We start from the raw sequence: 14,485 nt of genomic DNA on the forward strand, positions 1-14,485 counted from the left end.
ACACAATTCTAGTGAATGTTTGAGATAAAAGGAGGATTATAAAAGGAGTCTCAAGATTTTTTTACTAAGCAAACAGGTTTGTGTTATGAACCAAAAAAACAACCAAATAAATGGTAACTAACTTTTCAAGATTTTATTTTTTAATTATATGTATCTGGGGGGTGCCATGTGCAGGTGTGCAGGTGCCTTCAGAGACCAGACACATCAGATCCCCCAGAAACTGGAGTTGCAGGCTGTTTCAGGCCATTTGATGTGGGTGCTGGGAATTGAACTGGGGTCCTCTGCCTGAGTAGAGGCATCTCTTCAACTTCAATTAATTAATTTTTAGACTTGTTGACTTTGTGGGTGGGTGCTCATGAATCTGAGGCTGGGTCCAATTCTCTATGTGACCTGTATCCTTCGCCTGAGGACTTGTTAGCTGAGATTTTAGAAATAAATCAGGAAATGGTCAGGAAGGCACCTGGAAATTTAGCCAGCCAGTGCCCCCATATCTGATGCTTTTGTCTCTCCCTCAGCAACTGTACCATATACTTCAGGAAATCTAAACCCTTGTGGCCTTTCAAGCCACTGTCAGATACTGGTCTCACACTGTAGCCCAAGCTAGCCTGAAACTATGTAGACCTCATGACAATTCTCCTGTCTCAGTCTCCTGAGTGCTGGGCTGTAGTGATACTCTCTTTTCCTTGCTTCAGCGTTTTTGCTCAAAACTTCCTGTGTTCGCAGTATCTTTCCAAACCACTGCTGAGTCCTCAACCATGAGACCCTCAAATGCTCAGCTTTGCCTGCTTTGAGCATTGTATCCGAAGCAGCCTGAGGGTCCCTTGCTGTCCGTTTGCTTAAGATCTTTATGAGCAGGGCCCGAACCTGCTGGTTCCCAAAGCCCGCCGCTAACTCAAAACATAACATCTTGCCGGAGTCTGGCCGTGATGACACAAACACACTCTTAACTTCAGCAGAGGAGGCAGAGGCAGGCGGACAACTGTGAGTTCGAGATCAGCCTGGTCTACATGGCGAGTTCCAGGTTAGCCAGGAACACACAAAGTGAGACGCAAAGAGAAGAGAACATAACAAAACAACCACAAACCCACCAACAATCATGAAGACGATGATCCGGGAAAAAGGAAGCCAGGGTCTTACTTTCCTCTTTTCTGTGGTACCGAAACTCCTTGCTAAATCGGGAACCACAGCCCCCACCCCACCCCCATGTCAGCCAGACCTCAGGGAAGGAAGGTGACGTCAGGGAGCCCGAGGTGGAGAGGCCAGGACCCTCCACCTGAAGCCTAAAATTCTACTGAAAATGTCCAAACCCTGGACGATTGAAGGGGCCTCTCTTCCTGAGCTTCCTAAAGTTTGGTCAAACCACTCACCTAACTTGACTCACCCTACAACATTTGGCATCAGCGCCACCTCCCGTCAACGGTGGCAGGAAAGTGAAAGTCCGGCTAGAATTTGGTTCCCGCTAAATGCCGGGAAAGAATGAGCAGACGGCCATCTTTGTTAGGGGCAGACGCCGCGGCTACGGAGAGCGAGTGAAGCCACGAAACTTCCGGCTGCAAGCTGGTGAGTCCAGGCGCCCGCGGGTGTGGAGTGCCGCGGGATGTGGGGAGGTGGCGGGCGTTAGGTTCGTTTGGGACTCGCCGTGCCATGGCCCGGGCGCCTCGCTCCGGTGGCTTTCTGCCTCCCCTCTCTAACGTACCCCCGTCGTGGGCGCATCCCGTGGGTGCTGGGAATGAGCGGGGCGAGGGGAGTCGCGGAGGGCCGGGGCTGCTGGCTGCGGGGAGCGTCCCGCGCCCGGACTCCGACAGACAGCCGTGGGAGCCCGCATCGGCGAGCGGCCCGATGCCCTTCGCTCTGCAGCGGCTCCGGACCGCATTGCTCCGTCTGCACCGCGAGCGGGAGCAGCTTCTGCGGGCCCGGGACTGTGCCCGCCACCTGCAGGCGGTCGTGAGGCTGCTCCGCTCCAGCTCGTCGGCCGGTGCCCTCTCCCAGCAGCAGCTGCATCGCGACCTGCAGCTGTGCCCTTCGCGTGGGTCGGCTCTGCGCCTCGGCCGCCGGGACCCCACGGAGACGCTTCTCCTGGCTCGCCCCGTCGGGCTAGCAGCCCAGCGTCTGGATGCTGCCATCGAGATGCAGCTTCGCGCCCTAGGCCGGGCACCCGCCAGCCTGGGCCTGACGTCCCAGCTAGCGGAACTGATGCTGGTCCTTCCCTTCTACCACAAGCTACAGGGACAAGCCGTGAGTTGCGTCCCTGGGGCCGCGCGCCCGTTCCCCGCGGCCCGTGTGCTCCACCTCCTGGCTGCAGAGCGGGGTTGTCAGGTGGCACATAGGCTGGCCGAGGCCCTTGGCGGATCGGGCTTGCAAGACCAACTCCGTCGGCAGTGCGACGAAGAGCGAGAGCTGCTGCCAGGGCTGCTGGGTCTAATAGGGGGTGTGGCTAGCACCGACAGCAGTGGACTGAGGCTTGGAGGGCCTGGAGCCCTGTGGAGCCAGTACTGGACCTTGCTGTGGGCAGCCTGTGCTCAGAGTCTGGCCCTAAGCGTGGGACCCTGGGGGGACCCCAGAGCAGTGGCACGACAGTTGCGTCAGGCATTGTGTCAAGGTGAGTGAGGAACCCAAGCTGGCATTTGGGGGTTGTGGTGAGGGTATCTCTCTCCTTTTATCCTAGTCGGCTCGCTCACCTTTAGCCCGTCAGAAAGCGCAGGTCCTTTAGAATGAACTTTCCTGAGTTCATAGGTTACGGTTTCCGAGGCCACCTTGCTTTCCCACCCGTTTTTGTTTTGTTTAGAGGTAGGTTTTTACTACGTAGTCCATAATGGCCTCGAACTCCTGCCTCAGCTTCCCACAGGCTGAGAGACACGGCGCCGGACTTTCCACCCCTGATGGAGTGGTGGAGGACACATCAGGAGTAGGCAGGGGCTGTAAACAGGGAGGTTTTGTTCTCAGGCTCCCAACGTTTCTCCCATTAGCATCCCTGCCTCAAGAGTGCGAGAAGGAGCTGCTGTCTTGGTGTGACATCCTACTTCATCAGTCTCTTACCTGGAGCTGGGACCAAGGTAAGGAGAAAGGGACATGGGGGGGGGGGTGGCCCAAGGGTCAGCTTGCTCCCCCTTCAGACCATATTCTGTCCTTCCAGGGTTCTGCCAGGCCTTGGGGTCATCCCTGACGGGTCAGAGCAGCCCTGCTCTACTATCTCCTACTGCCGAGCTATTGCAGCGGCTTTTCCCTCCACTCTTGGACGCCCTTCGAGAGCCGAGGTCAGAACTTCGCCTGTGTCTGCCTCCAAGTAAGAAGGGTGTGGAAGGGGGTACGAGGTAGAGCAGTTGATATCTCTTTCCTTCCCTCTGTTCTGCAGCTGGCTTTCTCCTGAAGGTAGCCTATGGACACTAGGATACTCTCTGCTCTTTCCCTCCAGGTCCTGCGCCTGTTGCTCTGGGGCTCTGTACCCTGCAGACCACCTTGCTCTGGTTCTTGGGCAGAGCTCAGCAGTACCTGGCAGCATGGACCCCCAGTTCCTTCCTGCTCCTGACCCAAAGGGATTTGCCTGTGAGTGACCTGGGAGCAGGGAAGGGAGCAGCCTGGCCTGAACTGAGCCCTCACTCTCTGTTTCCACCTAAAGCCTCTACTGCGTGCAGTGGAGGAGCTGTCCAGCCTGGCCTCAGAGGCAACCCTAACCCTGGAGGTGGAGCAGAAGCTGGGCCTGGAGATCCGGAAGCTGGCTGCAGAGATGCAGGTGAGGGCACAGGTGCAGGGGAGAGAGCACAGGTGCAGGAGAGAGAGCACAGGTGCAGGAGAGAGAGCACAGGTGCAGGAGGGAGAGCACAGGTGCAGGAGGGAGAGCACAGGTGCAGGAGAGAGCACAGGTGCAGGAGAGAGAGCACAGGTGCAGGAGAGAGAGCACAGGTGCAGGAGAGAGAGCACAGGTGCAGGAGAGAGAGCACAGGTGCAGGAGGGAGAGCACAGGTGCAGGAGAGAGCACAGGTGCAGGAGAGAGAGCACAGGTGCAGGAGAGAGCACAGGTGCAGGAGAGAGCACAGGTGCAGGAGAGAGCACAGGTGCAGGAGAGAGAGCACAGGTGCAGGAGACAGAGCACAGGTGCAGGAGACAGAGCACAGGTGCAGGAGAGAGAGCACAGGTGCAGGAGACAGAGCACAGGTGCAGGGGAGAGAGCACAGGTGCAGGAGACAGAGCACAGGTGCAGGAGAGAGAGCACAGGTGCAGGGGTGAGAGCACAGGTGCAGGAGAGAGAGCACAGGTGCAGGAGAGAGAGCACAGGTGCAGGAGAGAGAGCACAGGTGCAGGAGAGAGAGCACAGGTGCAGGAGAGAGAGCACAGGTGCAGGGGAGAGAGCACAGGTGCAGGAGACAGAGCACAGGTGCAGGGGAGAGAGCACAGGTGCAGGAGACAGAGCACAGGTGCAGGAGAGAGAGCACAGGTGCAGGGGTGAGAGCACAGGTGCAGGAGAGAGAGCACAGGTGCAGGAGAGAGAGCACAGGTGCAGGGGAGAGAGCACAGGTGCAGGAGAGAGAGCACAGGTGCAGGGGAGAGAGCACAGGTGCAGGAGAGAGAGCACAGGTGCAGGGGAGAGAGCACAGGTGCAGGAGAGAGCACAGGTGCAGGAGAGAGAGCACAGGTGCAGGAGACAGAGCACAGGTGCAGGAGAGAGCACAGGTGCAGGAGAGAGCACAGGTGCAGGAGAGAGAGCACAGGTGCAGGGGAGAGAGCACAGGTGCAGGAGAGAGCACAGGTGCAGGAGAGAGAGCACAGGTGCAGGAGACAGAGCACAGGTGCAGGAGAGAGAGCACAGGTGCAGGAGAGAGCACAGGTGCAGGAGAGAGAGCACAGGTGCAGGAGAGAGAGCACAGGTGCAGGGGAGAGAGCACAGGTGCAGGAGAGAGCACAGGTGCAGGAGAGAGAGCACAGGTGCAGGGGAGAGAGCACAGGTGCAGGAGAGAGCACAGGTGCAGGAGAGAGAGCACAGGTGCAGGAGACAGAGCACAGGTGCAGGAGAGAGAGCACAGGTGCAGGAGACAGAGCACAGGTGCAGGAGAGAGCACAGGTGCAGGAGAGAGAGCACAGGTGCAGGGGAGAGAGCACAGGTGCAGGAGAGAGCACAGGTGCAGGAGAGAGAGCACAGGTGCAGGAGACAGAGCACAGGTGCAGGAGAGAGCACAGGTGCAGGAGAGAGCACAGGTGCAGGAGAGAGAGCACAGGTGCAGGGGAGAGAGCACAGGTGCAGGAGAGAGCACAGGTGCAGGAGAGAGAGCACAGGTGCAGGAGACAGAGCACAGGTGCAGGAGAGAGAGCACAGGTGCAGGAGACAGAGCACAGGTGCAGGAGAGAGCACAGGTGCAGGAGAGAGAGCACAGGTGCAGGGGAGAGAGCACAGGTGCAGGAGAGAGCACAGGTGCAGGAGAGAGAGCACAGGTGCAGGAGACAGAGCACAGGTGCAGGAGAGAGAACACAGGTGCAGGAGAGAGAGCACAGGTGCAGGGGAGAGAGCACAGGTGCAGGGGAGAGCAGAGCCCCTTAGAGTGACAGTTTAAGTGTGTGCTAACCAGGGAACAGGGTTGGGATGAACAGCGTAAAACCTCTGTGCCTTGCAATCTCCTTGGAGTCTCCACTAACTTCATTTTTTTTTGGGGGGGTGGGCGTTGGTTTCTTGTTCTGCCTAAGTCTATACTAGGGAAAATTTTCAAATATGGTCATAACAGTATTAACGAGTGGCCAATTATGATTCTCACTCCCTGGCTACCTGCTAATAGTGGTAACCACTGACATCACTGCTTATACTTATTTCATTAGCGACTGCAAATGTGGTTTTCCGTAATTACATCCTCCACTTTTCCTACGTGTTCAATCCACTGGTTCTCCTCTCTAAGTTTAATGTGTGTGTGTGTGTGTGTGTGTGTGTGTGTGTGTGTGTGTGTGATATTATGTGCTTGTTTGTTTTGTTTTGTTGAGATAGGGTCTCTTTATGTCGTTCAGGTTGGCCTGGAACTCGATATGTAGACAAGGCTAGCCTTAAGCTCAGATTTGCCTGCCTCTGCTTCCTGAATGCTGAGATTAAAGGTGCGTGCCATCACATCTAGCTTAATGTACAGTTTTATTGAAGTACTACATGTCTACAGTGTAAAAAGTGAAATGTAGCTGGGCAATGGTGGCAGAAGCCTTTAATCCCAGCACTCGGGAGACAGAGGCAGGCAGATCTCTGAGTTTGAGGCCAGCCTGGTTTACAGAGCGAGTTCCAGGACAGCCAAGTCTGTCTCGGGGGTACAAAAGTGAAATGTAAACTGGGCTGTAGCTAAGCAGCACAGCATTTGCTGGTCATGCATCAAGCCTTTCTTTGATCCCAATTATGAGCAGGAAAGGGGGAAAGGAAGCAGCAAGATGGCTGGCTCATCAGTTAAAGGTGCTTGCTGCCAAGTCTGACAACCTAAAGTTGATCTCCAGGACTCATGTGAGGTAGAGAGAACCATTTCTGTAAGTTGTCCTCCCCATCTGTAAGCACATGTGTGTCCCTGCCTCCCTCTTCTGTATGTGTGTGGGCCTGCGTGTGTCAGGAAAGGAGTGTGGGAATTGGCAGAGTAAGCAAGTTAGTATTAAATTGTTGGAGGCAAGGCCAGGTGTGCTAGCCTACACCTTTAACCCAGTACTGCGGAGGCTGAAGCAGGATTGTGGGTTTGAGGCCAGCCTGGGCTACACAGTAAGACCCTGTCAAGATGGGAGGGAGGAGGAAATGCTATGCTGGAGAAGAAGGCAAGAGTTTAGGTTTAAACAAGCCAGATGTGCCGGGAACCCAGTGGCTTCCTCTCCCTCTTTAGGTTCCTGGGATCCACACATCAGGATCTTTTTTCTTCTCTTTTGTTCTCCCTTCCCCTCTCCCCTTCTTGTGTTTTGTGAGAGAGTAAGATCAAGCTGACCCATTACAAATGCCCATTTCTTAGATTCCTCTCCTCCGAGACCAGCAGCAAGACAAAGAGCCTTTTTACTGCTGTCTGCTCCCCTTCATGGAACACAGCCTGCCGCGCTACTTCCCTCTTTATTTCATGGGTCATTTGCTTTGCAGACAGCAAGGAATACTTAATGTAAGGCCATTTCAAAGGCTCCTGGATGCCAGAACAGTGACACAGGCATGGGTCCTGGTCTGCATCCACTGCCTTCCTTTTTGGATGTAGCCAGATAATTTTAATTTCACCCTTTGCCTCAGCCCCTGCCTGATCAGGGCACACAGACCCATCTGTCTACTATATGCTTCTGACAGGTTTTAAACCCATTTGGGTTTTGTTTTTATTTTCTTGAGATGGGGTCCAGACTGGCCTTGAACTTGTTATGTAGCTGAGGTTGGTCATGAATTCCTGATAGTCCTGGAGTACAGGCATGTAGGTGGACTTTTCTGTCCCACCATCTAGTTCTCAAATAACCACACAGAGACTTATTTATTTTAAATGCTCGGCTTTTTTTTTTTTTTTAAAGATTTATTTATTTATTATGTATACAGCATGTATGACTGCAGGCCAGAAGAGGGCACCAGATCTCATTACAGGTGGTTGTGAGCCACCATGTGGTTGCTGGGAATTGAACTCAGGACCTCCGGAAGAACAGTCAGTGCTCTTAACCTCTGAGCCATCTCTCCAGCCCCTTAGATTTGTTTTTAACTAGCTCTTATAACTAAAATCAACCCATTTCTATTCACCTATGTGCTCCCCCAAGGCTCGTTTACCTTGTTTATGTACTTTTCATGTTGCTTCTTCCCAGTCTGGCCAGCGAGTTCTGAAATTGCTCCTTCTTCTTCCCAGCATTCTCTTAGTCTGATTCTCCCACCTAACTTATCCTGCCTAGCTATAGGGCAGTCAGCTTCTTAATTAAACCAACCACAGTGACAAATGTTCACACAGTGTAAAGGAATATTCCACACAAGCACATGCCCAACATGCCTGACTTGTCATGTGCCTTTGACTACTAAGAACTGGTAATCCTACAGATTGTGCAGAGTTTGGGTCCAGACCTCATGGAAAATTCAGTTAAAGTTGTGACATCTCTCCTTAGAAAGTGCCCAGGCTGCCACAGTGACGCACGGACTCGGGGTTGTACAGACCCCACGCCGAGGCCTCAGGTGGGAGAAGCACCATCTCGTCAGTCTAACAGGTGAGCCTTCTGACTCTCCTCCTCCCCATGCAGCTCCTGCCCGAAGAGTCGCTGAGTCTCTTTTTCCAAGAATGCCGTCAACAAGCCACACAGGGCTTCAAGCTCCACATGCCAAGGGGTCGATACTGGAGGCTTCGGCTGTGTCCTGGTAAGTTTTCTTTCTCTCTTTGTAGCGCTGGGGATGAAACCCAGGACGACTTCACGCATGCTAGTCTTTCTGACTAAGTGACACGACCCCCTACACACACACACACACACACACACACACACACACACACACACACAGAGAGAGAGAGAGAGCCCACTGTCTTGGTAACCTCCCATGTCCATCTTCTCCTTCCCGGGTTCCCAGTGAGTGAGTGGTTCAAGCCCCCAACAGTGGCTCCACACCACTGTCGCCACCCTTGTCCTTACCTTCTGTGCCCCTCTGCTGGTGCCCATTGGACAGCCCCCCCCCAGCTGAGGACCACACCCAGGGCCTTACACTTGCTAGGCAAGCGCTCTACCGCTGAGCTCAATCCCCAACCCCCACATTGGATTTCTAGAGTCTCACAACCTGCCCTTTCTCTTCTCTCTCTCTCCAGAACATCCCCGGGCTCCTAGTGAGTATGCAGGGATGGTGGTCTGCGCTGTGCTGGAGCCTGTGTTACAAGGATTGCAGGGACTGCCACCCGAAGCCCAAGCCCCTCCCCTCGGCCAGGCACTGACAGCCGTCCTGGGTGCCTGGCTTGACCACATCCTCACCCATGGGATCCGGTTCAGGTGGGAAGGAAAGACGGTAGTGGCAGAGGGCGAATGTCAACAGGGAAAATGGAGAGAACATCTGGGCAGAGCAGTCTGGGGAGGCAGAAGGGTCCCCGCGGCCACATTGTACCTGGACATCTAGCCTGCAGGGGGCGCTGCAGCTCAAACAAGACTTCGGAGTCGTCAGGGAGGTTCTGGAACAGGAGCAGTGGGGCCTGTCCCGGGAGCTTCGCCAGACTCTGCTCTCACTCAGCATCTTCCAGCGGCTAGATGGAGCCCTGCTGTGTCTCCTGCAGCAGCCCCTGCCCAAGAACCCAGTCCACAGGAGGACTCGCTGTTGCTGTGAGTCATTACGCTGCCCCAACCCCAGGTTTTCCTAAATCCCTCCATCGCTGCTTTTAAGAGACCCACAGCCCCATCTCACCATTGACCTGGCATTAACATCACCCACCAATCTGCTGTCCACTCCTGCCTTCCCAGGTTTTTGTAATGACGTCCAGACCACTGAACTCCCCACCAGCAACCTCAACAGCCTGGAAAGCTTGGCACCCCCTCTACGGCCTGGAGTCTCCCCAGCCCAGAACATGCACCTGCTAAGCACCCTGGGAGGAGGAGGACCTAGTCCTGAGGCTTACCTGGCTGGAAACCAGCAAGCCTGGCTTGCCCTGAGGCTGCACCAGCACCCTCGTTGGCACCTGCCCTTTCTTTCCTGCCTGGGGACGAGTCCTGAGCCCTAAGTTGCCTAGGATGGGGAGTTCCAAATCATGGACTGTTAAGCCCCAGTCAAGGAACCTTATGTTAGAGAGGCTTAAAACTGGGAGCTTGGGAGAACACATACATAAAGTACACAGTCTGGAACTGAATCCAAGATCACCCTAGTACCTGCAATCCAGAGTAATGGGCAAACTGCAGCATGGAATGTAGACGTCAGCAACAATGAAGACATGAGCTAGAAATAGCTAGGTCTACAGGTTTGGCTCTCAGGAGGCCAAAGCAAGCTACATGCTTTCTCTCGAATCCCAGGAACAAGGCTAAAGTGAATTCACGAGGAAACACAGATGGAGCAAGCATTTCTACACGCGGAGGGCCTGTCTTAACCCTTCCTCGTTTCTATTTTCAGTAATTAGGCTGTAGGGCTGTGACAACATTTAAGCTTTGGCTGTACAGTTACCAGGGTGGGTCAACACCATCCTAAATCCAATGAGGGGATTACCACAGCAGGGATTGTCCTACATGTAGCAGGCAGGATACTGAAGGGGAAAAGCTGCAGGAGACGATGTATTTTCCTACACACGGGGGGTTTTTGCACATTCACTGTCTACGCCATGTGTGGCACAGGGTACTGCTAAGGGCTGAAGAATTTGCGACCCGCCCACTCTGGATCCCTCGGCGGCCCAGGAGGGCAACCGCTTAAAAGTCCCCGCAGAGGCCGCCGGAAGCGGTCCGTTCCCATAAAGCGATCCCCAGCCCTACTCCTTCCGGGCCAGAGGGAACCATGGCGGCGGCTTTGGCTCGGCTCGGACTGCGGCCGGTCAAGCTGGTTCGAGTTCAGTTCTGCCCGTTTGAGAAGAACGTGGAGGCGACAAGGTACGGGTTCCGGGGAGGTGGGAGGCGCCCGCGCTCCCGACGCCTGCGCGCGCACCCTCGACCCCCCGCCCGAGTTCCAGGGCGCCCCGGAGCGGCTGTCCCTGGCCCGCGCTGCGCGCCCCTTCGTCCCCGCTCCAGGCTCCCGGGTGCCCCGGCGCGCTCACGCCGCCCTCCCACCGCAGGACCTTTCTCCAGGCGGTGAGCAGCGAAAAAGTCCGTGCCACGAACCTCAACTGTTCGGTGATCGCCGACGTGAGGCACGACGGCTCCGAGCCCTGCGTGGACGTGGTGTTCGGTGGGTCTGGCTGGGACGCGGGCGGGCGGCGGCGGTGGCGGGGCGCAGCCCTAGCCCTGCGGACTCGGGGGTCCCTGACTCATCGGCTTGCATCTTCCCCAGGAGATGGGTATCGGCTGATTATGCGGGGCGCCCACCTCACCGCTCAGGAAATGTTCACTGCCTTGGCCTCCCACATACGGGTCAGGAACGCAGCGGCAGCCGCGGCAGCGTCGGCCTCCAGCGCAGACAAGCCCGGCCCAGTTACTGGTACCCGGCGCTGACATTGCTTAAGAGTCCAACCACCGAAGGTTAGCTTGGAACTAAAGATAGCTGTCTAAGAAGAACTGGGCTTAATCACTCACAACGCTGCGTGGCGGTCACGAAACAGACTGATGGTTCATGGAAACCTGACACTTACCAGTGCTTTGGGGGCAAGATAAGTAAGATTAGGTGGTGGAGGGTCAGGACGAATTTGAATTTTTCTTTCTCCTCTTCCCTCACTGCGTAACCGTATTTGAGTTTGGCTTCATCTGTTACCCAAGTACCTTTTAATTAAATATTTATTGCCAAATGAATGTTATTTTTCTCAGGTTGTTTGCTTGGTTGGTTTTTGTGTCAGAATCTTGTCATGAGCCAACCTGAAACTTGGTCCGGAGACCAAGGTGGACTAGAAATTTGAAAGGATTCTCCTGCCTTCAGGCTCCTGAGTGCTGGGATTACAGATGTGCCTAACCACACCAGGCTTCAGTCCTCATCTTTCTTAGCAGTTTTGTCTGGTTTTTAGTAGTTTTTTACTCTCATAAGGAATCTGCCTTAGTTATGGTTTCTATTGCTTCGAAGATACACCATGACCATGGCAACTCTTATAAAGGAAAAACATTCCGTTGGGGCTGGCTTACAGTTTCAGAGGTCCATTATGGTCATGATAGGAATCAGGGTGGCATGCAGGCAGACATGGTGCTGTAGAAGGAGCTGGGAGTTGTCCGGCTTGGTCTGCAGGCAGCAGGAAGGGGCTGTGACACTTCCTCCATCAACGCTATACCTACTAATAGTGTCACTCCCCATGGGCCAAGCATTCAAACACATGGGGGCCATTCCTATTCAGACCCCCACAGAACCACTCACTCGATCGTGATTTAAACTACTCTGGACTTAAACCCTACATTTCTGTTTAGTTTTAATCCCCATTTCTATGGTTACCTACTATCAACTTCCTTCATATGCAAACAACATTCCTAAAGTAGAATCAGTCCCACCTGGTGGCACAGACCATCCCAGCTACTCCGGAGACCAGCCTGGTCTACTTAGCAAGACCTTTCTATTACCATTCATTCTCGGTACCACTTGCGTTCTCCTGCCTGGTGTCATTTTCCCTTATCATCTTTTGCTGCTACTTAAATCGTACCTTCAGGCACATAATGGCTTATTTCTCATAGCACCTGAAATAGTTCTTAGTCTAACGGACATTGATGTGGCCATGAAATCATTTTAGAGGATTCAATGGTATAAAAAGTTATCCATTCATGCCACATGAGTATTCTTTTAGGAAACTTTAGTTTTAAGCAAATAACCATGTATATTTTATAACATAAAGGCACTCCTGTGTGTGTGTGTGTGTGTGTGTGTGTGTGTGTGTGTGTGTGTGTGTGTTTGTAAGTACTGGGTTACAGTACACATTCTCTTTTGTTTGTTTGTTTTGTTTTTTGAGACAGGGATTCTCTGTGTAACAGCCTTGGCTGTCCCGGAACTCACTCTGTAGACCAGGCTGGCCTTGAACTCACAGAGACCCACCAACCTCTGCCTCCCTAGTGCTGGGATTAAAGGTGTGTGCCCCCACTGCCCAGCTATTCCCATTGCTTCTTTTTGTGAGTGTATGGATATGTATATGTAGATGCGCTTGTCTGTGTTCGCAAATGTGGAAGCCAAAGGTAGGGTATTTTCCTCTGCCATGCTCCAGCTGTTCTGTGGGGTTTGGTTTGGTTTGGTTTTGTTTCTAAGCAAGATCTCTCACTGAACCTGGAGTTTACCATTTTCAGCTAGACTAGCCAGCAAGCCCTGAGGATCCGGTCTCCAGTCCCCCAGTGCTGAGGTTTCTCCCCAGCTGGCTTTTATGTGGGTACACTGGATCCCAAGTCAATTTCTCATGCTTTCCCAGAAAGTGCTCAAATCACTGGGCCACCTTCCCAGCCCCCTTGTTCCTTACTATGAATTACAAGGGAAGAAAAAAGTAGCCCACAGCCACTGCCAGAAGAATTTAAGATTGCCTAGCTAAGGCAATCGGAGATCTCTGAGATACTGGCTGCTCTGTAGTTTACCAAATATATTAACTGTGGAGCTCCCCTCCCCACAGCAATACTGTAACTCCTCCCTGCCTGAAAGGATAGCAAAGGATTCTCTCTGCACCATCCTTTAAGAAAGATGGCTGTAGTGGTAAGTTTCTCAGGTCCCACCCGGCCCTGCAGTTCCTCAGCCGATTATTAAATAATCATTCAGAGGCTTAATATTAATTATCAACTGTATGGCCTATGGCAGGCCTCTTGCTAGCTAGCTCTTATAGTTTATCTCAACCCATAACTATTAATCTATGTATCGCCACGTATTCCGTGACTTTGCCTGCATCTCATTACATTACATGTTGCTCCTAGCATAGCAGTCTGGCATCTCCCTCACTCCGCCTTTCTCTTTCCCTGTCTCTCTCCTTGGATTTCCTGCCAGCTTCTAAGCTGCCTTGCCATAGGCCAAAGCAGGTTATTTATTAACCAATGGGAACAACGTATATTCACAGCGTACAAAAAGACATCCCCCAACAGACTGCTGCTGTGAGAACCAGCCTTCAGCAGCTCAGGAATTGGAAGGGGAGCCACAGAGTCGGCGGACTAGTCACTCAATTGACTCTCCTGTCTGAGGAAGTAAAACTTAATTCTTTTAGGGCCCAAGAAAAAGTGAAAATACACACATCTTCAGGGTCTCTATCATCTCTCTATTTTTCTTTTTCAGCTTATATATCCCAGCAAAATCATTCAAGCAATATAAAAATTACAATGTGTTTGCATTCTGTTTTTCAAGTGAACGATTATAATGAATACAGGTTAAAAAAAAAATGTTCCCATTTTCCTTACATGATTAAACATTTCATGTATTATAGGTGAAATATTATTCCCAAGAACCCACATACATTCATGTCCAAGCAACTTGTTATAGATTAACAGAATGTGAGCAAGCAAGGTGTTTTTCTCAGCCAGTTCTTTTCCTGGCAGGCTGCATTTTTTCAGTTATAAAGAAAGGATCAATCACTTTATTATTTATCTCAAAAAGTAATCTTGCTGGGCAGTGGTGGCACACGCCTTTAATCCCAGCACTGGGAGGCAGAGCCAAGCAGATCTCTGAGTTTGAAGCCAGCCTGGTCTACAGAGCGAGATCCAGGACAGGCACCAAAACTACACAGAGAACCCTGTCGGGGGTGGGGGAGGAATAATCTTATAAAAAAATCTTAAGGGCTGGAGAGATGGCTCAGAGGTTAAGAGCACTGGCTGCTCTTCCAGAGGTCCTGAGTTCAATTCCCAGCAATCACATGATGACTCACAACCATCTATAATGAGATCTGGTGTCTTCTTCTGGCATGCAGACATACATGCAGACAGAACACTGTATACATAAATAAATCTTTTTAAAAAGTAATAAATCTTTAAAGAATTACAAATCTAAACTTTTATATATGAAAAACAACCAGTC

The 14,485-nt window shown here is 52.6% G+C and overlaps 2 protein-coding genes across 2 annotated transcripts; both read left to right on the forward strand.

The window, feature by feature from the left end:
- The first annotated feature begins 385 nt into the window (after window positions 1-385).
- On the forward strand, window positions 386-9,668 carry Ccdc142 (coiled-coil domain containing 142). The gene is made up of 9 exons (XM_028871357.2): window positions 386-2,599; window positions 2,967-3,053; window positions 3,134-3,283; window positions 3,413-3,543; window positions 3,617-3,730; window positions 8,179-8,293; window positions 8,730-8,907; window positions 9,032-9,231; window positions 9,370-9,668. Exons 1-9 carry the CDS (start codon window positions 1,645-1,647, stop codon window positions 9,624-9,626), a joined length of 2,187 nt encoding a protein of 728 aa, XP_028727190.1. The 5' UTR covers window positions 386-1,644; the 3' UTR covers window positions 9,627-9,668.
- A 602-nt stretch (window positions 9,669-10,270) lies between these two features.
- On the forward strand, window positions 10,271-11,328 carry Mrpl53 (mitochondrial ribosomal protein L53). The gene is made up of 3 exons (XM_028871358.2): window positions 10,271-10,476; window positions 10,659-10,771; window positions 10,874-11,328. Exons 1-3 carry the CDS (start codon window positions 10,385-10,387, stop codon window positions 11,032-11,034), a joined length of 366 nt encoding a protein of 121 aa, XP_028727191.1. The 5' UTR covers window positions 10,271-10,384; the 3' UTR covers window positions 11,035-11,328.
- Window positions 11,329-14,485: the final 3,157 nt, after the last annotated feature.

The sequence above is a fragment of the Peromyscus leucopus genome, chromosome 3, assembly GCF_004664715.2.
Source record: "Peromyscus leucopus breed LL Stock chromosome 3, UCI_PerLeu_2.1, whole genome shotgun sequence".
In the NCBI taxonomy this organism is placed as follows: Eukaryota; Metazoa; Chordata; class Mammalia; order Rodentia; family Cricetidae; genus Peromyscus; species Peromyscus leucopus.

What these genes read in the sequence shown, in the direction of transcription:
- Mrpl53 (XM_028871358.2), top strand. Translation starts at nt 10,385, where the DNA reads ATGGCGGCGGCTTTGGCTCGGCTCGGACTGCGGCCGGTCAAGCTGGTT. An exon ending in AAGAACGTGGAGGCGACAAG is followed by an intron (nt 10,477 to 10,658) that starts GTACGGGTTCCG and finishes CTCCCACCGCAG; the next exon opens with GACCTTTCTCCAGGCGGTGA. An exon ending in CTGCGTGGACGTGGTGTTCG is followed by an intron (nt 10,772 to 10,873) that starts GTGGGTCTGGCT and finishes CATCTTCCCCAG; the next exon opens with GAGATGGGTATCGGCTGATT.
- Ccdc142 (XM_028871357.2), top strand. Translation starts at nt 1,645, where the DNA reads ATGGCCCGGGCGCCTCGCTCCGGTGGCTTTCTGCCTCCCCTCTCTAAC. An exon ending in GCGTCAGGCATTGTGTCAAG is followed by an intron (nt 2,600 to 2,966) that starts GTGAGTGAGGAA and finishes TTCTCCCATTAG; the next exon opens with CATCCCTGCCTCAAGAGTGC. An exon ending in ACCCATGGGATCCGGTTCAG is followed by an intron (nt 8,908 to 9,031) that starts GTGGGAAGGAAA and finishes CTGGACATCTAG; the next exon opens with CCTGCAGGGGGCGCTGCAGC.